Below are 23,701 nucleotides of genomic sequence, written 5' to 3'. Positions count from 1 at the left end.
TCACTCTTGGTGCCAGTTTTGCAGTGAATCACAGGGCTATTAAATGACTCACTTCAGTTTACTCTGGATTATAACAACAACAGTTATGCAAACATACTGTATGTCATAAAGAAATAATAGTAATTAATGACAAATATTATTGATATTATATACATTTTTACTGAAGCTAGCAATAAACATAAAAGTGTATACACTGCATACTAACTGGCTGATAGGGGCATTTCCCGCAACTGTACTGGGTGACAAAGGTTTTTCTTCAATGCATAAAAAAAGGATTGCTCTCTGTGTTCCTTAAAGATATCCTAAATGAGAATCACATTTATAGACAGAAAAAATATCTCAGGAATCATGGGAATGCTACATTAAACTTCAGGCCCCTAAATTTTAATATTGAGTTTGAAAAAAAGAACGAGGTACATATCAGATCATTTATACTAAATGGCCCTGAAAGAAACGGAACTTCTGGTGAGTACAGTGCCCTTCAGGGGCATTTTGTAGAAATTACCTAATATGTATATTTGATGGTGTTTTTTACTCCATAATGGGAAAGTAGGACAGGAATACCCAGACTTTTTAAATAATTGCAGCGGGGTGACGAGAGATTAGTAGATTGCCAATCCCTTTTGGAGTTAATTTTGTATACTGTATTTGCAATTGGTGTTAATTTGTGAATTGTTGTTAGGCTCTGAGCTCACCAGTAGTTATTTTTAAAATTATTTTAGTTTTTTTTATTCTATTTTTCTCAATAAAAGTTATATTTTAATGTTTTCTCCCAATTAGATATGTGGGGTATGAGACTTTGATGTTTTTTCCTCTCTTGAATGCTTAGGGGTGCTTATTTTTTTTCTTTTGTTGTTATTATACTTATTAGCATCCAGCACAGCTCATGTGATATTTCTTGTCCACTGGGGATAATTAATGGTATTTTCCACGATTATTATATTTTCTATATATAATCTGGATAATCTATAAACAGGTCATGATACAATAGTAAACATCACACTAGGCTCTTAAAAGAAACATATATATTTTACATGGTCTACAGGTATATAAAAATGAAACAATTTTCTTACTTGGATATTGGAGGGCTGATAACAGTCCGCAGGGATTTGACATCTCCTGCACAATTAATAAAACAAAAACCAATTAGTGAATGTGTTTTCAAATTTAAAAACAGGTATCTCTGCTGTAAAACTTGTTATCAACTATAGCCATCTAGTTAAATTGCAGTAAGAAATTTGCCACAACAGTCTATAGAAACATAAAACATACCCGCGGGAAAGCTGTAATGTCTCTTCTGCAAGGAGTTGTGTTTTGAACTTTTATTGCACACAAGTCTTCTTTTCCAGCATTGCAAGCACTACAATCAGAAAACAGAATTACAAGATTATATATCTACAATATCATTATATATACACACTATATAGCTAAAAGTATGTGGACACCTGACAATCATTACAAAACAATGGGCAATGTTGGACATCCCATTACAAAACAATGGGCATTAATTTGGAGTTGCCCTCCCCCCTCCGCCCCCTTGCAGCTATAACAGCCACAACTTTTCTGGAATGGTTTTCCACAAGATTTTGGAGTGTGTCTGTGGGACATTGTGCCCATTCAGGTCAGGCACTGATTTTATATAAGGTCTGACTCACAATCGGCATTCCAAAGGTGTTCAATGGGGTTATGGTCAGAGAGCTGTGCAAGGCCACTTGAGTTCCTCCACACCAAACTCGTCAAACCATATCTTTATGGACCTCACTTTATATATAGGGGCACAGTCATGATGGAACAGGAAATGGCCTTCCCCAAACTGTTGCCCCAAAGTTGGAAGCACCGAATTGTCTAAAATGGCTTTGTATTGTCGAGCGAGGTATTGCTGAGTGGCATTGGATAAACTACATATGTATCACATAATTTTATAATTCAATTAAGCAAATATCTACTTGATATGAATTGATTTGGCTATAGCCACAGCAGAAATTGTAAAAGACCTGAAATCAAACCTTTCAGCCTAGACCCCTCTCCCCATTCACTATGCAGATTACACTGTGATGTATATCTTTAGAACTAAATTAAAATAATTGCCCTGACATGGTACGTAGATCAGGATGCTACCTGGGGTGAGAGGGATGCTGAGTCTGTACTTTAGTGTAGATATGCTCAGAATCTCAGGAAAGTAAGTAATTAGCACGTGTATGATACACAAATTAGAGTTTCTTTTGAAGGTCTAATACACATATACGTCTGGAAAAATTTGCTGGCTCAGATAACAGCATATAGGGCTCGATTTACCAAAGCCCTACGGCTGCAAGTTCCCACAAGAACTTGCTCGCCGTAATTTATCAAGCAGCGGTCACCAGACCGCCGCTTCCTTAACCTCTTCGCCACCTCTAAGGTGGCGAAATTCAATCTCTGCAGTCGAGTCCGACCGAGGAGATTGACAGCTCCTGCCCGCACGTGATTGGCTGTGCACGGGCAGGGGGCTGGATTGCACACGAGCGCAAAATTTCGCTTGTGTGCAATGTTGATTACCTGCGGGTAAATTTTGCCCCGCCACAGGCAAGCTGAGGCGTACAGGGGCGCATATACGTGCCCCTGTACGCCTCAGCTTTGATAAATCTAGCCCATAGGAGGCCAAATTTCATGTGAAATGATTTGTGTTTAGATTCATATAGTTATAATTCTCAGATTATATAAATATGTGAATCTAGAAGATTGTCTTAGGCTTAATATACCATATTGAATGAATGTCCTATATTAAATAAATTGTCTGTATTTTTTAAATATTGAATATGTGCCTCAGACTGACAATAAAAATATATATATATATATACACACACACACACACACACACATATATACATACACACAAGTCTAAGAGATGCATCACATGTTGCACACTATACCATATAAATATACTGTATTGATTTGAAATATGTGAATAAACAACCTTTTCTTTTCCAGAAATCTAATAATCCACTCAGAGGAAATGGATCCAAAATGATACATACTAAATAAGTTATCCTATTAATATAACCATGAATGTGGGTCCATAATTTAAACATTGTTGAGACATGTGAAATCATGAAGCGAAATATCTATATTAAATGCTATGGTTCCATGAAGAACAAATAATTAAGAAAATAATTACTTATTAATATGGCTATATGATTAACCACATCAGACTGCTACCCGCAGGGTAAAAACCAAGGTTAAAATCACCAGATCCTTCAAAAAATGTAATCTTCAATCATTTCTAAATGACATCAAGAACCTCCCCTGGCACAGATTAAACCTAATCCCAGACCTTGACTCTGCAGTTGAATTCTTTCAGTCCGAACTCCTACAAGTTTGGAATTTACATGCCCCGCTGCGTAAGGTGAGAGTAAAAGGAGCACACTTGAATTGGATCACAGCTGACCTCATTCAAATGTACCAGTTTCGGGATTCATTGTGGTCAAAGTTCAAGCATACAGGCTCTATGAACGATCACTGTGTATATAGACAATGGCGAAATATATGCACTAAACAAACAAAATTGGCCAAGGCCCAATATTTCTGTGAAAATCTGAACAATAACATATCAAACCCTAGAAAGTTTTGGAAAGTCATAAATAATTTACAAACTCCACCAATCCACTCCCAACCCTCCACTGTCAATGTGGACAACCAAACCCTGCAACTCCCCTTAGATGTAGCAAATGCCTTTAACAAATATTTTGTCGGATGCTCCACCACCCTGATTGACAAACTAATAAATGACACGCATCCTGAAGCTACAAATGTGGATCAGGCCCCACTAAATCAGCAAAGACCCAATATAGAGAAGTTCAATTTTAGACCTGTACCCATCAATGTCATTAAGAAACCTTAATAACCTAAAAATGAAAAACCAGTCTGGACCTGATCAAATCCCAGCAATGCTGTTGAAGTTTAGTGCGCCAGCAATTACTAAACCTGTCACAACCCTAATTAACGAATCATTGGTGTCTGGATACATACCCAAACTCTGGAAGACTGCAAGAGTAGTGCCTATCCATAAAAGTGGGGAGATAACCTTAGTTTCTAACTATCGCCCAATATCATTGCTCCCAGTATTGTCAAAAATCTTAGAAAAATGCGTCCATACGCAATTATGTGAATATTACCAACAATCTAACTATCTGACCCCGGATCAATCAGGTTTTCGTACAAATCACTCCACTACAACTGCCCTCCTAAAAGTTTGCAACGATATCCAAACTGGAATGGAACAAGGAGACCTAACTGGAGCTATTTTCCTTGATTTTGTAAAGGCCTTTGACACAGTAGACCACGACATACTACTGCTCAAACTAAAAAACTCAGGTATTGGTGATCGTCCGCTAACCTGGTTTCGATCATATGTATCGGATCGATCACAATATGTCTCCATTTCTGACAGCGACTCCCTCCCTCTCCCAGTCACGTGTGGTGTTCCCCAAGGTTCCATTCTCGGCCTCCTGCTATTCACATTGTTTATAAATGATCTGCCTAATGTCTGCAAATCCTCAACTGTACACATGTATGCAGATGACACGGTAATCTATGCAAACAATTCCGATCTACCGCAGCTTGAAGCAGTACTCCAAGACCAGTTCACAGAGGTAGAAAAGTGGATCTCAAAAAACAAACTCTTCCTAAACACTGACAAAACTGTCACAATGATCTTTGGAACAGGACCTAAACTACACAAACTACAAAATTCCCATCTATACATCAAAACAAAATCAAATTGCACACTGACTGCAGTCCACTCTTTTAAATACTTGGGTATGTTGTTAGACCCCAATCTATCTTTTGGCCTCCATATAGAAAAACTGGCATCTAAACTTTATCCAAAAATAGGTGCCCTGTACAGAAACAAATCCTGCCTCAGCCCTACTGTAAAGGCGAAGATTGTACAGCAAATGCTGATGCCAATCGTGGATTATGGGGATGTAGTATATGCACCAGCACCGCAAACTCACCTTAATAAACTTAATACATTGTATAACTCGTTCTGCCGCTTTGTGCTACAATGTAACTACAGGACCCACCATTGTGACATGCTAAAAGAACTAAACTGGCTGTTGCTGGAATCTAGACGCACCCTCCATCTTTCCTGCCTTGTGTTAAAAAGCTTTTCTGGGAAGCTCCCACCCTACCTGAGCAGTATGCTCTCACCGGTTATTCCCACCTCCTATAACCTCCGATTCAGTACCAGCACATTATTTAGCGTGCCTCAATACAAAAAGAAAGCAGCTCGATCCTCCTTTTCCTACAGAGCACCACAATTATGAAACGACCTCCCGCACACTTTCAAACCTTCCCCATGCCTAATATCCTTTAAGAGATCCCTCTCTACATATCTCAAAACAAAATGCACCTGTCATTGTTGATTATATATTTCTTACCTGTTCTATGTTAAATTTTTGTGCATATATCATGCATTATTATTGTTTTGTATTTTATTGTACCCATTGTATCAAGACAATGTTTTGTGTACCCAGGACATACTTGAAAACGAGAGAAATCTCAATGTATCTTTCCTGGTAAAATATTTTATAAATAAATAAATATGATATAAGATAACTGGAAAAGGTGACGATATTATACCAGAATATGAACTAAAATATTAATCAAATTCATGCTGAAAGCATAACCTCTGTAACCTGAGTGCTTAGTTTTATTTATGGCTGTGTTAGTAGCTCAGTGTGTTCAAACGTTTTGAAAGTGCTTATCAAAATATTCAGTACACATTAGTAGGATATACTGGCTATTGACAAGAAATACCATCTATATAAATGTTTAAAAAAAGAAAAACCAGGCTTTGGTATTTTTCATCTGTGTTTTTTTAATATATAATGTAATCAACTGGACCCCAAGTTGGAAAGGATGAGGGTGCCATAAATGTTAGTTTTTACATGGGGCATATCAGACACAAGCTCTCTCTCACACACACACACTAACACACACACACATATACTAACACACTAACACAGACACACACACACACACACATACTCATCACACACTCTCAATCACACACAAGCTCTCTCACACACACACACTAACACACTCTCTCACACACACACACACATATACTAACACACTCTAACACAGACTCACACATACTCATCACACACTCTCAATCACACACAAGCTCTCTTCAGAATATTTTTTTTCTTGTTTTCCTCCTCTAAAAACTAGGTGCGTCTTATGGAGCTAAAAAAACGGTACCTGTAAAATAAACCCTAAGCTAGCTACAATATAACTAATAGTTACATTGTAGCTAGCTTAGGGTTTATTTTTATTTTACAGGCAAGTTTGTATTTATTTTAACTAGGTAGAATAGTTATTAAATAGTTATTAACTATTTAATAACTACCTAGCTAAAATAAATACAAAAGTACCTGTAAAATAAAACCTAACCTAAGTTACAATAACACCTAACACTACACTATAATTAAATAAATTAACAACAATTAAATAAATTACCTAAAGTACAAAAAAAAACAAACACTAAATTACAGAAAATAATAAACAAATTACAAGATATTTAAACTAATTACACCTAATCTAATAGCCCTATCAAAATAAAAAAGCCCCCACAAAATAAAAAAAACCCTAGCCTAAACTAAACTATCAATAGCCCTTAAAAGGGCCTTTTGCGGGGCATTGCCCCAAAGTAATCAGCTCTTTTACCTGTAAAAAAAAATAAATACAAACAACCCCCCCAACAGTAAAAACCCACCACCCTGTTTCTGTAATTTAGTGGGGGGGGGGTTGTACTTTAGCTAATTTAATTTATTTAATTGTTGTTAATTTAGTTAATTTATTTAATTATAGTGTAGCGTTAGGTGTTATTGTAACTTAGGTTAGGTTTTATTTTACAGGTAAATGTGTATTTATTTTATCTAGGTAGTTAGTAAATAGTTAATAACTATTTAGTAACTATTCTACCGAGTTAAAATAAATACAAACTTGCCTGTAAAATAAAAATAAACCCTAAGCTAGATACAATGTAACTATTAGTTATATTGTAGCTAGCTTAGGGTTTATTTTACAGGTAAGTATTTAGTTTTAAATAGGAATAATTTAGGTAATAATATTAAATTTTTATTTAGATTTATTGTAATTATATTTAAGTTAGGGGGTGTTAGGGTTAGACTTAGGTTTAGGGGTTAATACATTTAGTATAGTGGTGGCGACGTTGGAGGCGGCAGATTAGGGGTTGATAAATGTAGGTAGGTGGCGGCGATGTTAGGGACGGCAGATTAGGGGTTAATAATATTTAACTAATGTTTGCGAGGCGGGAGTGCGGCGGTTTAGGGGTTAATATGTTTATTATAGTGACGGCGACGTTGGGGCGGCAGATTAGGGGTTAATAAATATAATGTAGAGGTGTTGGCGATGTTGGGGCAGCAGATTAGGGGTTAATAAGTATAATGTAGGTGGCGGCTGTGTCCGGAGCGGCAGATTAGGGGTTAATAAGAATAATGTAGGTGGCGGAGATGTTAGGGGCAGCAGATTAGGGGTTAATATTTAACTAGTGTTTGTGAGGCGGGAGTGCGGCGGTTTAGGGGTTAATATGTTTTTATAGTTGCGGAAATGTCCGGAGCGGCAGATTAGGGGTTAAAAAAATTATTTTAGTGTTTGCGATGTGGGAGGGCCTCGGTTTAGGGGTTAATAGGTAGTTTATGGGTGTTAGTATACTTTTTAGCACTTTAGTTATGAGTTTTATGCTACAGCGTTGTAGTGTAAAACTTATAACTACTGACTTTAAAATGCATTAGGACTCTTGACAGGGTAGGGTGTACCGCTCATTTTTTGGCCTCCCAGGACAGACTCGTAATACCGGCGCTATGGAAGTCCCATAGAAAAAAGGGTTTACGAAGTTTACGTAAGTCGTTTTGCGGTAAGGATAAAGAAGTGTGCGGTGCCCCTAAGCCTGCAAGACTCGTAATAGCAGCGGGAGTAAAAAAGCAGCGTTAGGACCTGTTAACGCTGCTTTTTTACCCTAACGCACAACTCGTAATCTAGCTGTATACGTTTTAAAAATATATAAGAATATTTTTGTAGTAGTATTTGCAAACAAAGCTATATTCCGTTGTCTGTTGCCCTCCGGTGTTTGATGCAAGAATTGCAACCAAAAGATATTTGGTTGTTTAGAGAGGCATTTCCAAATAACCAGTGAGGAACAAAATTTCACCAATGATTAAAAAAGAGGTGGGTTTTATCAGAGATATAAAACTCTTTGCACAGGAGATGAAAGAGGCTGATGCTGTTTAACTTGACTGCTGAATTCACCTGCTGTTGGATTTACAATCTTTGTGAGATAAACACTTGGGACCCTCATTACATGAAAGAGCAAACAAAATTGGGCCTAACATTAATTTCCAGATCTGTGCTTAATCTCTTATATGACGGTGAAAAAAAAATAATAGAATATTGGAAAAATTGAAACTCCAAAAATTGGTTTATTTGGTAATGTATTTCGATTATTTTATATTTTTTAATAGATTTTAAAGCAAATATATTCTTTATTGCTGTAGTTAAATTGAAGCTGGTGATTTAAAAGGGTATTTTGTATTTTAAACTTATGTCCCATTGGCCTGTGTATTGATAAGTTAATTTTATTGCTAAGAAAGGTTTTGTTTTCCAGATTAATTAAAGGGACACTGAACCCAAAATTTTTCTTTCGGGAATCAGATAGAGCATGCAATTTTAAGCAACTTTCTAATTTACTCCTATTATCAATGTTTCTTCGTTCTCTTGCTATCTTTATATAAAAAAGAAGGTATCTAAGCTTTTTTCTTGGTTCAGAACTCTGGACAGCAGTTTTTGATTTGTGGATGAATTTATCCACCAATCAGCAAGGACAACCTAGGTTGTTCACCAAAAATAGGCCGGCATCTAAACTTTCATTCTTGCATTTCAAATAAAGATACCAAGAGAATAAGGAACATTTGATAATAGGAGTAAATTAGCCGCAACTCTAATTCAGTGCCAAAATATGGATCACTACTTACAATGTTTAATTCACTACTACCAGAGAAATGTGTATATTATCAACAAAATAGCCAATTTATGTGCAGTTCTTAAAAGATTTAACAATAAATAAAACTGACTTAAAGGGACACTGAACCCAATTTTTTTTCTTTTGTGATTCAGATAGAGCATGAAATTTAAAGCAACTTTGTAATTATAAATTGTTCTGCTATAATTTGTGTGGGGAGTTTAATAAGCGATTCATTTGGAATTAAGATTAAATTACAGAAATATCTTTATAGCTTGCTTGTATAGAATATTGTAACAGCATAGACATATATATATTTGGCCATAATTAATACGCTATTTACTACGTAAATATAATCATTGTGTATATAAAGGTAACTGATCAGAACTAAGTATTAAAGATTAAATTTTAGTTAGAATTATTGTTACGTAAATATATATAATATATTAGAGGTTACTACTGAAACAGAGTATAATTAATATTGTAACCTAGGTTATATCCAACACGTCGGAATACACTGCTGAGATAATATGTATAGTGATATTCTAACAGATATAGTAGTATCTACAGTATCCTGTAGCATTAAAGTGAAGGTCCATTTTGATGAATTAGTGCCCGGTTTTTAAAGGGACACTAAACCCAAAAAAATTATTTCATGATTCAGATAGAGCATGAAATTTTAAGCAACTAATTTACTCCTATTATCAATCTTTCTTTGTTCTCTTGCTATCTTTATTTTAAAAGCAGGAATGTAAATCTAAGCAGCCAGCCCATTTTAGGTTCAGCACCATGGATAGCTTGCTTATTGGAGGGTTACATTTACTCACCAATAAGCATGCATAACCCAGGTTCTCAACCAAAAATGGGCCGGCTCCTATGCATCACATTCCTGCTTTTTAAATAACGATAGCAAGAGAACGAAGAAAAATTGATAATAGGAGTAAATTAGAAAGTTGCTTAAAATTGCATGCTCTATCTGAATCATGAAAGAAAAACATTTGGGTTTAGTGTCCCTTTAATAAACCTATTAAAAACAAGGGCACTTTAATTCATCAAAATTGATATGTCACTGTTTTCTTCAAAAACTTACCTTTTAATCCTGGCAGCCACTCCAGCACTTCCTCCGCCCGTCGCAAGCCGTCTTCGCGGGTCCAAAATGACGAATCAGGCTTCCTCCAATCACTGTGATTAGCTGTGATTGGAGGAAGCCTGATTTGTCATTTCTGACGTCTGCAGAGGCTTCCCGACGGCCGGGGGAATCGCTTAGCAAATTTACACTGTTATACAGGCTGTACACACACTACTTTACAATGTAGCAAAGTGTCATTTCTTCAGTGTTGTCACATGAAAAGATATAATAAAATATTTACAAAATGTGAGGGGTGTACTCACTTTTGTGAGATACTGTATCTGTATGTTTAATATCACTTCACTTGTTGCTTTGGAAAAAATCTTAACTATTTCAGCACCAGCAGTACCATGAACTGGTTCCTTGTTAACACTAGTTGCATAAAGGACACTTTAATAATTTGTGTAATAACTATGATGCTATATTGTTGTACAATATGGGGCTTGTGGATTAGTTTTGTATAACTCCACACAGTATTCTTGCTTGTAGCACTCTATTGTTCTGTCTAGATGCTCTGTCCTGTATATATTTTGTATTAAAGTGTGGCATTCTTGGAGACACTCACTCTTCCAGCTCCATAAATAGACCAAGTAATAGACTAATATATTATATAGCTATGCAGCTATCTAACCAGATGTGTCTGTATTATCTTCAATTCAACCATCAAAAAATATCCTGTATTTGCTGCCATAAAATAAATGTCTATCATATAAAAAGCGGCCTGTTCACATACTTAGCTGATTTTTGAAAATTTGTGGATACATATACACAGAATGTAAGATCTTTCTCCATAAAGAAACATGGCATTCAATTACTGTGGAACAGACCTTACACATTACTTGTCCTTACCTGAACATAAACATTATACGTCCTAAAGGGATTTTTAGTTAACATCTTCAAATTTCCCAGCATGGCTTCTTCTTTGCTTAGAGACACAAATATAATTATTACTCCCTAAAGCAAAAATCAAGAGAACAGGTGTTAAATCTGCTCTGTAAACATAATGAATATAAATAATTATAAATCAGTGCTATGGTTTAAATATTCACTCCACTTTATCATTTGTAAACGTTTTTCATTTTTATTTCAATTTACCTGTATGTTTTGTTGTTGTGCATTATAGTTAGTAACTTTCAGTGCATGATGAATGTCTCATGTTTTATCACTGGGAATAGCAAGCACAGAGAAAATAAAGATTCAGTTTCAGTCTAGCCAATGGTACTACTGGAAAATACAATAACTATAACATAATAAATAAATCTAAAACAACAGTTGGTTTTCAGGCAAACCAATGGTACAACTGGACAATGGAATAAAAATAGATTGGAATAAATAAATCAATGAAGACAAATAAATTGACACATTTCCATAAACTAATAGGCAAAATGTCGATACTTTAGCTCAGTGGAACTACAATAATTAAAACTTGAGGATTCTTGCTATCACCTGTCATTGCTCACTTTCCAAACACAATTCACACACGACCTCTCAGACTCAATGTGTTCCTTCCGCGCTGAAAAATTACGTCATCGCCAATTTCCATTAATTTGACCTTCTTCCCAAAATGCACAAAACCGGAAGTGGGGCTAGTAATTCTTTAAACTTATTACAAGGAGTTTATGCGTAGATTTTCGCACTTTTCAAATTTCTCCGTCTTCGTAGTTCACTGTAGGTTTTCTGCCATCTTACAGGACGCTGGAGTGTAATTTATAGTAAAAAATCAGAATAAGCATCTTATGTCACGTTTTCTCATAGTAGGAAGTGACGCAATTAGTGACGAGTGCACGGGAAGCTCTTTCCTTTAGTACCACCTTCTCCGCTTGGTAACTGCGGCTCCCCGAAACGTGCACTTGGGAGTCAGAAAAACAACAAACTAACCTCGGTGTAGGCTGAGGCGGAGGGCGATTAGCCCACACAACTAAAGAACAAAAGCTAAGCAGTCGGCAACAGCGCGGAGAGAACAAGTAGCAACATGGTGAGAGGAAAACGGGACGGTATATAAACAGCTGGGCATAAATAATACTTCACACCGTGCTTATGTTGTATCTCATAAAGACCGATAGGGGAAGAAGCCTGCTATAGATCACTGTCATTGGTTGAGAAGCCATGGGGTTAATCATGATATCCCCTTATTAGCGTTTTGTCACTGACTTAGTATCACAATATTGTTGTATTGTGCAATTTGCTCTGGTGTCACGCCTGACAATATTTTAGTGTTTTTTTTGTTTTCCAGGAGTAATAAAAAAACATTATGTTTTAGGTTCGAACGGTTCATTCTTGTTATAGACTTGGTTTGGGTAAAAAAAAGAATTTATTTTTCTTTAGATTACATTTTTGACACAGTCTATGTTTCTTTATGAGAGCAATTTATTACTATTGTTTGCAACATTATTTTGTGTCAGTAGAATTAGTGGAGATTATTAGTTACAAAACACTTTACTAGGTTTCTCTGAAAGCTTCACTTTAGATGAGTAGCAAAAGGTTACATATATGTTTGCCCAGACTTTCAATATACAGTAAAGGGATTTTTAATGGAGTAAAAAACATATATCTATAGGCTAAGCATTTACATTAAAAATCTGCTTAGTTTTAATGTATATTTAAAGACTTGTAATCATTAAAGCTTGAAGAAAGTTTGCACATGAACATAGGTGGGTGACTCATTTTAAAAAAACTTTAGTCTCAGTTGTTCCTTATTGAAAAATTACATTTATAGGTTGTTTTTTTGGGGTTTTTTCTTTGTGCATGTTGCTTTTATTCATATTTATTTATTTTTTTTATACACAGCCTCAGAACGATTACATTGAATTACACCGTAAGCGGTATGGTTATCGATTGGATTATCATGAAAAGAAGAGGAAGAAGGAGGGCCGTGAGGCTCACGAACGCTCACAGAAAGCAAAGAAACTTATTGGTCTCAAGGCTAAACTGTACCACAAACAGCGCCATGCCGAAAAGATACAGATGAAAAAAACGTGAGTTCTTGTAAACCTGTTCTAATAAATGTTAATTTCTTCTGTAATTTGGGTTTCAGCTTTATCATGAATGAGTATAAGTTTTTAGATTGTGATGCTTCTCAATAAACAAAATGTCCCTGTAATTGAAGACACGGCATTCTTGTCAACAACAAAAAAATCAATACATTTCCTGGTTATATCTTTAAAACTGTATAATGATGGCAACAGCTACTACTACCTTGGATTTCTCTGTTTACTCAATGCAGCCATTTATCTTTTAAACTTTAATATGTAGATAACTTTATAAATGTTTTGTCATTTTTTTTTTCTAAACTATATATCTGTAAATTTGTTACTAATTAAAATGACATGTTTTGGTATTTGATGCAAATAGGAATGTCAAAATTAAACTTGCATGATACAGATAGAGCAAGTAATATTAAGACACTTGGCATCCCTTGTTGAAAAAGAATATGCACATATCCAACGCAAGTGGGAGCTAGCTGCTGATTGGTGCAGACACACATTTGTCTCTTGTGATTGGCTAAGTAGATATGTTCATCTAACTGCCAATAGTGTAATACTGTTCCTTCAGCAAAGGAGAACAAGAGAATGAAACTAATTTCGTAATAGACGTTAATTGGAAAGTTGTTTAAAATTGTATGTTCTATCTACATCATGAAATAACATTTTTGGGTTTCTTGTCCCTATTTAATTTAGAAACATTTTATCTACATTTATCTATAACAGAGCTTTCCAAACTTTTCATGTTGGTGACACACTTTTTAGACCAACATCATTTCGCGACACAGTAATTCAGTTGTACTAGCAAAAAGGAGGTTAAACTAACTTGTTTTAAGAGATACGGACACGTACATAAATTATATAATAAGGAAATGTATTTACAAGTAACAGTAAGTATGTGCAAGAATTAAAAAAAAGTTTAACACCACCAATAGCTACTTACTATTTTAATGGGATGTATGAGGTTGATGGGATGAACACAATTTCTGAATATTTGGTGGAATATTAGATAAAGACACTCGCAATTCATCATCAAGCATTTCTTAAGCTTCCACTTCCTATCCATATATCAAGAGCAGGAGCAGCAATGCACTACTGGGAGCTAGCTGCAGAAAATAACCCCTCTGACTTCAGCTCAGCGTTTAAGCTGCCGCCCTCAGAGCTCGGTGAGTCCGATTGACTACTGCCCATGCTGCAAACACACTGCTGTCCCACTCACTGACTACACGTGCAGTGACGAGCCAATTAAGGAGACTACACGTGCAGTCAGGAGCCAATGTGCCGCCAATGGGAATAGTTTCAGTTCCCACTGAGCTGCACCAATAGGTTAAGATGATCTGTGACCCACTAGGTATCAATCACGTGTCAACCATGTGATATGCGTAGCAGGCAGACGGAAAGTCAGAAAAGAAAAAATAAATAAATAAATTGTGCTGAAGCAGGGACACACCTACACACTGCTGCCGACACACTAGTGTGTCCCGACACACAGTTTGGAAAGCACTGATCTATAAGATAACAACATTTGTGAAACCATCTGTATTTTTTTATTAGCCATAAAAGTTAAGTGTTAATTAGAAGCCTATTCTCTTGAGGTTTATAGTCTCTGGTTATTATATTGTGCTTGGAGTACTGATAGAAAATGTACAGATGTTAAGTTATATGTTTGTCAGGCTTGCTACAATGTTAAGAATATTTATACAGAACTAGTCTCAATTTTTGTCTTCTAAAATGAATGATTCATAAGTTATTATATAACTTTATCTATTGTCCTGCACACACTGACAATTTTATGTATTCATGATTTTTTAAATGGTTAAAAATGCCTAATTCATCCTGTAAGAGTTTTTTTTCTTTTTTTAAATACATTTTTGTGAAGTAATCTGAATTGCGTCTGAAATATTATTTCTTTGCTGTTTTGTTGCCCATTCTTTGCAGCATTAAGATGCACGAAAATAGAAACACCAAACAAAAGAATGATGAGAAGACACCAGAAGGAGCGGTACCAGCTTATTTGCTGGACAGAGAGGGCCAGTCACGTGCTAAAGTTCTCTCCAATATGATCAAACAGAAACGGAAAGAGAAAGCCGTAAGTAGCTAAACACTAGCCAAATTGCTACAAATATGAAGCTTAGGTTAAAGTGATGGCAAATCAGAGTGTTTACAAAATGCTAGGATTTACCATCACTAACAATAAACTGTAGTTTCAGTTATCACCTTTTTTTTTTTTTTTTTTTTTTTTAAAGGGTGCTAAACTCACCCTGTCTGTGCTGCGGCAGTTCACTAAAGTCAGAGCCTCCGGGCTGCCCACAGCACAGCGCTCTTTACCAATGAGATGACGTTTCCACCTCTAAACCAATAGCTGTGCTAGCATACAGAACACTGCCAGATGACACACACGGCTATTGGTTTAGAGGTGTAAACGTCACCTAATTAAGAGAAGAGTGCTGTGACGTGTGTGGCTAGAGGTTCTGACTTTAGGGAGCTGCCACAGCTCAGACAGGGTGAGTTTAGCACCCTTTTTTTTAATAAGTGATAAACTACAGTTTAGTGATTGTAAATCCTAGCTTTTTTTTTTTTTAAATGTGTGTGCATGTTTTAAAAGGGAAAAAAAGAGCCAAAGTGGGTTAATTAATGGGAATTCTGTCCGTATTTAATGATTACATAATAGTTGATTCAGAACTAATGTTAAAGTGAAGGTAAACTTTCATTAAAATGCGTGCCCGGCTTTTAAAAATACTAATAAAAACAGGGGCAGTTTAATTCATGAAAGTTTACAATTTTTAGTGGTTTTGTTAAAATACTTTTTCTGCTTGCAAGCTGGAGCAGCGATTCCCCGACTGCAGCTAGTCTCTTGCATCAGCAATGATGCATCCGGCTTCCTCCAATCACGTTGTGGCCTCAAGCTTTGTTTGCTCGGGGGGGGGGGGTTGTGATTGGTGGAAGCCGGATTCATCATTGCTGACGCAAGAAGAGACAAGCTGCGGGCGGGAGAATCGCTGCTTCGGCTTGCAAGAAGAAAAGGTAAGTATTTTACAAAACCGCAGAAATGTAAACTTTCATGAATGAAAGTGCCCCTGTTTTTTTAATATTATTTTTAAAAACCCGGGCACTCATTCGTGAATGTTTACCTTCACTTTAAGTGATTATTATTATTTTATTTATAAAGCGCCAACAGATTCTGCAGCACTGTCCATGTGTGCAAAGATAAAAAGTACAATACAAGACACGTGCACCGTGGGAACTTACAATCTAGATACTATGCTTTGTAATCTCTTTTTCAGGGTAAATGGGAAGTTCCATTGCCGAAAGTACGTGCTCAAGGAGAAACCGAAGTGCTCAAAGTTATTCGAACCGGCAAGAGGAAAAAGAAGGCATGGAAAAGAATGGTCACCAAAGTTTGCTTTGTTGGTGATGGTTTTACCCGTAAACCACCAAAGTATGAGCGATTTATTAGACCTATGGTATGTTATTTACTGTCTGTCTTATCTTTTACTTTATTTCCAGACCATATGACCCATTAACTATTGAAAGGCATTTCTTTTCATGTTGAACATTTCTCTTTGCCTTGATTTCTTGGATAATTATTTTGTGCCTCTGGGCAAAAAAGATAAAATAAAAAATCATAGCAGTCTTCCTCTGATCATAAGGCATATTGCTGATGTCTAAATTTGTATGTTATATTTATATTATATTTTTCCAGGTAGAGTAAGAAGTGGCTAATATTACACTTTTTTTTTTTTTTTTTTTTTTTTTTTTTTTTAAATTATTGTTCTGCACAAGTTAATAAAATCATTGACTTGAGCCACATCTGCTCAAAGTGAAGTCTTCTTACATTTTACAGTCTTACTAAAGTCCATTCTCTTGGCTATGTTAAGAACCATTGCCTTGCAGTTTTCAATCTTCACAAATACCCAAAACCCTAACTCCACCTTCCACATTAGGGCTGCTTGTTTTAAATCTATGAAGTGTACTACGCTAGAGGAATAAATCAAGTGGTTAATGCTATTAAAATATTTCGTAAATATGCAGATAAACCTAAAGTTTGTGCGAAATAAGGAAACACATTAGAAGCAATTTAAAGAATGGCCTCTAAAGAAGTCTGCATGTATAGAGAATGACTTGAAGCAATGATAAATTAAGTGCATATATAATTTTTTTTCTTTCTTCCCTGTAACAGGGCTTACGTTTCAAGAAGGCACATGTAACACATCCAGAACTTAAAGCCACATTCTGCCTTCCTATTCTTGGTGTAAAGAAGAACCCCTCATCGCCTCTTTACACAACTTTAGGTGTTATCACAAAGGGTACAGTCATTGAAATAAATGTGAGCGAGCTTGGTCTTGTGACACAGGGAGGCAAAGTTATATGGGGTAAGCTGTCATTTCCATTATTTATTTTCTTAATAACTTTATTTTTGAAAGCTCAGACAGAGATACAAAATAAATGAGACATTATCAGTATTTCATCAAGAATTCGCTACTAGAATACGTACACATTCGTGGGTATGACAAATTAGGTAAACGAGTACAATGGAAAATTGTGTATATCTCTTCCCTGAAAGGTTTTTTTTTTTTTTTTTTTAATATTTTGTAGTCAATAACTAAGCTGTGGGGGAGAGTAGGATTTATTGGGGGGGAAAAAGGGGAAAGGCGTGAGTGGGATACATTGGGTGTGTCGCAGAAGGATTTTTGGCTTTTCCTGACTAGTGTCAGATACTTGTGAATTCCATGAGTAGTTATTTGTGGTGTGATGCTGGTCACGTTAATATTTAAGGCCTGACATCTCCATTCTGAGTCTCCATTCTTTAATTTTAATATAAAATGGTTCCGCCCAAAAAAAAAAAGTCTGATTATAAAAAAAAATGATTTATTGCTGCAATGCCTAAATTCTTTTAGCTTGTTCCATTGTGTATGTATTTATTTTTTAAAGTAATGTATAGTGTAGGCTAGAAGTAAAACAGAAAATTAGTGTTATGCTACAGATATTTATTAATAGTGTGACACACCACAGCAAAATGTTACTATAATATGGTTGTTAGAGTATTGCAGATATAAAAAAAAAATGCTGTTTTGCCTCACATTCATTCATTTTCTAGATTTGCAGGGCCTTGTATGTTGTATTTTGAATACAATTTTCTTTGCAAGTGGCAATGACCCAGGTGTTGTTCTATGTCCACATAAACCAGGTCAATGGAATAGTTTAGAAAAGTAGTTGTAGGCCTCTGTCATCAGGAGCCAGGATTTTGTAATCTCTCTTTATACAATGTTATGAAACGCATAGTTATTTAATCACCCTATGAATTTGTGATCATGCACTGTGCTCCTCCTCATTGTTAATGTATTTATAGAAACGTGATGCGGAAGTGTTAAATAATATTTGAATTTTATTAATCTCACTTTTCCCTGGTTTGCCACAATCCTCCTAACAGCAGTAATCTGTAATGTAGTGGCACAGCCAAACGTAAGAAACCACTTAGCTGTGAGACAAGCTAACATTATCCCATTTATCTGTATATTAAACCTTTCCTGTGTCATCTTTATTCTCTCCTCTCTTCTACTATTCTCCTCCTAGAATTACACGGTTTGTCCTTCCATTAACAAAGACAAAAAATAACTGTACTTCTAGGGTTTTACACAATGACAAACCATCACTGTTGCCAATGCTTGCAGTCTATCAAAGCAACTTCTAATGTATTTCTTTTCTCTCTCTTCCTTTAGGAAAATATGCGCAAGTCACAAATAATCCAGAAAATGATGGTTGCATAAATGCAGTCTTACTTGTATAATATTCACTTTGGATAAAGAATATCTAATAAAATATTTTGGGGAGAAAAAAAAGCAAAGAAAAAGTCTCATACAGTGTGAAGTTGTTTATTCTAAATATCGTATGGTATGGCATTAATTATTTTCCAGTTGTAGACTTAGATTACAGCTAGATCACAATCCAGCAACACATTGTAGCAAAAATGTGCAGTTCAAAATAAAGCCACACATTAATATGCTTGTGTGTAGTGACATCCATAAGAATGTATCAGTCATAAAGAATGGGGATGTGTTTAGGAGCGCCTATTAAAAGGCCTGGTCTAAAATGAAGTGTGTGAACTGTAATATGTCAGCACAATGAAAGGATCTTAAAATTACCCAAATTGACAAGAGTAATGTAACATATAATTATCAAGTTTAATAAAACATATAGTTATCAAGTATAATATAACATATAATATCAGCAGGTGATCACAAGTATAAAAAGCTTAAAAGTATATGGATCCGGGGGGCGTGTCCAGGCCATGGCCTAGAATGGCTGCTTAACTGGGAGCTCTGCATAGGAAAATTACAAACCGCCTTGTAATTGCAATCTTTCACATCCATCCAGAGAGAAATAGACTAACACGAATCTGATAATACTTTACTGGATTGGAATATAAGTTTATTGAGAGAAGAAAGACCTCCCAGGCTGGACCGCAGAGATCTCTTGGCGGCCTACAGGGACAGAGAACTCAGCACCCCCCCCCGGGGAACCGGGGTAAACAGAGTAAGTGTAGTACCTCTGCATCTATCTACCTGCACCCGCTTAAAGTGCTGCAATATGGGGGATATCTCTATCATCATAGGGGACCTGCTCCTTGAATTCGAGCGCAGGCTTTGCAGCAGAATGGACCGCCTTGCGTCCCGCATGGAACAGGTGCATAGGGAGACGGCACTGTCTAAACTAGAGGTGGAGATGGCGGCAAACACTAATAGCAAAGGAGAAACTTCCCAACCATCTACGACCCAACTTGCTGCAGAGAAAACTCTGGTGTACCTAGAGTCGAGAGCCAGTGGGGAATCCTTAACCTTTACAGCGGTCCCGGTCCCGGGGAGTGCGGCCGGCCCCCTGGGGTGGGACCCTGTTCACTTCAATGGCCGCAAGGAACTGTGCACGGAGGTAAATTTGTGGCAAATGGCCATAGAATCCGGAGAATGGATAAGGGAGACCGCTTGGTATGTGGCTGATTCACGGCGAGAGTGGTGCTTACCGGCAGCTTGCGATTTTCAGCCCGGAGCAGTGGGGGAAGCTGGACTCTTCCTAGATGGCATATACGGGCGGGGGGGGACCCGGATAACCCCTGCTCAAGGTGGCGGTTCCCCCTGGCTTCTGGTGAGACTTTGTGGTCGTCAGGACTGGCTGCTCCCGGGTCTGTGCATTAGGCAAGGCGTGGGCTAAGGTACTGGAATGCCTCGAGGCAGACTCTGGATTTACTGCTGAGTGCCAAGTGAAGGCTTTATTACTAGGATAACCTGTGCATATAAGTCCCCTATAGGGAATCATTTGACTTAAAGGACTAAGCTATTATGTTACCCCCACTGGGGATATAGCCTTTATCTATGGTTTCAAATGTACCTCCAGAGAGGCTTTTTTTTCAGCATAAATATTCAATTAGGCCCCTGCAAGAAATAGTGTATGCTCTCCATGGAAGCTTAATCTGATATCCTAAAAGTGGAATGCTAGCTTATACAGGGTTTATTTTATTTATATACAGCCTGGTTGTTCATTTGCTTTTATTATATGTATGTCCCTGGAATATGAACGCAATGTTATTACTTCCATATACCTTTTTAACAATGTTTGATGTTCTCTACGTTATACTACATAGGTTATTAATTTACATATAAGTATTAATGGAGGTCTCTATCTAAGACGCAACCAGAACTAAAATAGTGTTCCTGAGATTCTCTGAGGCCTAAGAATGATCCTCCAGCAATGTGAAGGTTACATAGGCTACTAATTTATTCATCTTTGTATAAAGCACCTAAGGCTAGGAGGGGCCCGGTTTCTCTTGAAACTGGGTTTACTCATTACTATAGAACTATTGTATTTCTGCTACCTAAATATGCACTGCATCAAGTAGCTCTAGAGTATTATATTCCTAAGTTGTTCCCTATGTTATGGACAAAAGATGACCTAAGGCTTTTCTTTTAGAGCTTGGATACGAAAACTGGGTCTTATGACTAGCATTTGTTTATGTTATGCTTGTCCATGTTAGCATATCTAAATATAAAATGAGGTACTGCTCATGGCCTTCCGCATTTCCTACTGCTAGGAATTTTTGTTGCTGTGTATTGTTCCAAGACATGCCTATGTACCAACAGTAAAAGAATTAATGTATGCTAATAGGTATGTTGCCATGAATATATATATTACTATCTATGTATGTCATTGTTACCTCAATAAAAAAATTATTAAAAAAAAAAAAAAGTATATGGATCCATAATACTTAATAAAAACAATCCATAATGACATAATTGTAAGTACAATAACAAAGAATAAAAAAGTCAAATATAAAAATAAAAACAATAGAGCAGTGCACAATATGATACAGTGAGAGATTACTGTATAATAATGTTACAGAATAAAATATAAAGCAGATATGGATTGGAGGTTCTAAGAAAAAACAGTGAGAATAAGGGTTGTGGAACCAGGGAAAAAGTATGTGTATACCAAAATATATATATGGTTATATCAAAGGTAAAAAATGTGTAAGTCCAAAAAATAAAACAAAATTTAAAAGTTTATGATGTATAAGTCAATTGCTATATCCTCGTGATCCAAATGTCAATCCAAAATCCTGTGCATCAATTCAAATGTGAAGAATCCAGTGTAAACAAAACAATGTCATAAGCCAAACAGTCGAAAAGCTGTGAACACTAGTTAGCAATAGTATATGCAAACAAACTTCATAAAAAATGTGTGATATAAAAACCAAAAATAAAAAATAAAATCCTGTGAAAAAATATATTGTGAAAAAATATATAAGGAGATCCAATCCCTGTAAAAAAAAGAAAAATACAACATAGGGCAGTATTGTTTAAAATAAGCTTACAATAATGGGAATAAAACTCACCGCGTTTCGGCCCACCAATAGGGCCTTTTTCAAGATGTCTTGAAAAAGGCCCTATTGGTGGGCCGAAACGCATTGGCATATATATGGTGAGTTTTATTCCTATTATTGTAAGCTTATTTTAAACAATACTGCCCTATGTTGTATTTTTCTTTTTTTACAGGGATTGGATCTCCTTATATATTTTTTCACAGGATTTTATTTTTTATTTTTGGTTTTTATATCACACATTTTTTATGAAGTTTGTTTGCATATACTATTGCTAACTAGTGTTCACAGCTTTTCGACTGTTTGGCTTATGACATTATTGTTTTGTTTACACTGGATTCTTCACATTTGAATTGATGCACAGGATTTTGGATTGACATTTGGATCACGAGGATATTGCAATTGACTTATACATCATAAACTTTTAAATTTTGTTTTATTTTTTGGACTTCCACATTTTTTACCTTTTGATATAACCATATTTATTTTTTGGTATACACATACTTTTTCCCTGGTTCCACGACCCTTATTCTCACTGTTTTTTTCTTAGAACCTCCAATCCATATCTGCTTTATATTTTATTCTGTAACATTATTATACAGTAATCTCTCACTGTATCATATTGTGCACTGCTCTATTGTTTTTATTTTTATATTTGACTTTTTTATTCTTTGTTATTGTACCTACAATTATGTCATTATGGATTGTTTTAATTAAGTATTATGGATCCATATACTTTTAAGCTTTTTATACTTGTGATCAACTGCTGATATTATATGTTATATTATACTTGATAACTATATGTTTTATTAAACTTGATAATTGTTACATTACTCTTGTCAATTTGGGTAATTTTAAGATCCTTTCATTGTGCTGACATATTACAGTTCACACACTTTATTTTAGACCCGGCCTTTTAATAGGCGCTCCTAAACACATCCCCATTCTTTCAGACTCTCCTTTGGGTATCTAGAGACCCAATTGTTATAGGAGCTTGGGTATTGGCAGTTAGCGCCGTCGGACAGATCATATTTTAGTAATGTATCAGTCATAGTTATAGTGCTTATCGGTTAATCTCTGTGAGAGTCACAACACATTTCCCTAACGCTAAGTAACCTCCATTAAACAATTATCACTTCTTTCACAAACGTCTACCACTAAAGTTCACACTACCCCTGGGCATTACACGTCCAGTGAGCCAGCTTGGGCAGCATATACATGTAGTTGCCTATCGCTAACCGTGTCCAGCACTTTGCTATTGGTTTAACTGTGGTGGTGGCTAAATGCATAGGAAGGAACTCTAACAAAGGAAACAAAACATGCTCTAACAAATTAAAAACATTTGCATCGATAAAGGGACATGAAACCCAAAATGTTTTTCATGATACAGGCAAAACGTACAATTTTAAAGTTTCCAATTTGCTTCTATTATCAGTTTTGTTCTTGTGGTATTCTTTATTGAAGAGATACCTATGTAGGTAGAGTGCACATGCCTGAAGCTGTACATGGCAGGAAATAGTGCTGCCATCTCTTTCTTGCAAATTGATAACATTCTTGAAAAACTGATGCTATGTAGTGCGGGAAATACATGCATGTTCCTAAGTTTACCTGAATAAACCCAAAAGAAAGTACCCTTGTGGTGGCTCTAGGCATGCCCAATAATAATACAAAAAAGACCTTATAGGGTCATAAGCCAAATT

The 23,701-nt window shown here is 36.0% G+C and overlaps 2 protein-coding genes across 5 annotated transcripts in view; one reads left to right on the top strand and one right to left on the bottom strand.

Annotated features, from left to right (window-relative positions):
* The window catches only part of GFM2 (GTP dependent ribosome recycling factor mitochondrial 2), an 84,673-nt gene extending 72,970 nt beyond the window's left edge, over positions 1-11,703 (bottom strand). Inside the window, exons 1-5 of one of the 4 annotated variants that reach the window (XM_053701414.1) lie at positions 11,612-11,703; positions 11,247-11,316; positions 11,001-11,105; positions 1,273-1,360; positions 1,074-1,119 (exon numbers count right to left, since the gene is read on the bottom strand). In XM_053701414.1, coding sequence (XP_053557389.1) covers positions 1,074-1,119; positions 1,273-1,360; positions 11,001-11,063 — 197 coding nt within the window. In that variant the 5' untranslated portion in view covers positions 11,064-11,105; positions 11,247-11,316; positions 11,612-11,703. Of the gene's footprint in view, positions 1-1,073; positions 1,120-1,272; positions 1,361-11,000; positions 11,106-11,246; positions 11,317-11,597 lie in introns of all 4 variants that reach the window. The other 3 variants (XM_053701411.1, XM_053701410.1, XM_053701412.1) reach the window with 3 other exon arrangements.
* A 229-nt stretch (positions 11,704-11,932) lies between these two features.
* On the top strand, positions 11,933-18,986 carry NSA2 (NSA2 ribosome biogenesis factor). Its single transcript, XM_053701409.1, has 6 exons — positions 11,933-12,126; positions 12,939-13,126; positions 15,071-15,221; positions 16,417-16,596; positions 17,313-17,505; positions 18,853-18,986. Exons 1-6 carry the CDS (start codon positions 12,124-12,126, stop codon positions 18,918-18,920), a joined length of 783 nt encoding a protein of 260 aa, XP_053557384.1. The 5' UTR covers positions 11,933-12,123; the 3' UTR covers positions 18,921-18,986.
* Positions 18,987-23,701: the final 4,715 nt, after the last annotated feature.

This window comes from Bombina bombina, chromosome 2 (genome assembly GCF_027579735.1).
Source record: "Bombina bombina isolate aBomBom1 chromosome 2, aBomBom1.pri, whole genome shotgun sequence".
Taxonomy (NCBI): domain Eukaryota; kingdom Metazoa; phylum Chordata; class Amphibia; order Anura; family Bombinatoridae; genus Bombina; species Bombina bombina.
Note: the sequence above shows the minus strand (reverse complement) of the source record. Positions and strands in the feature narration are given on the sequence as shown.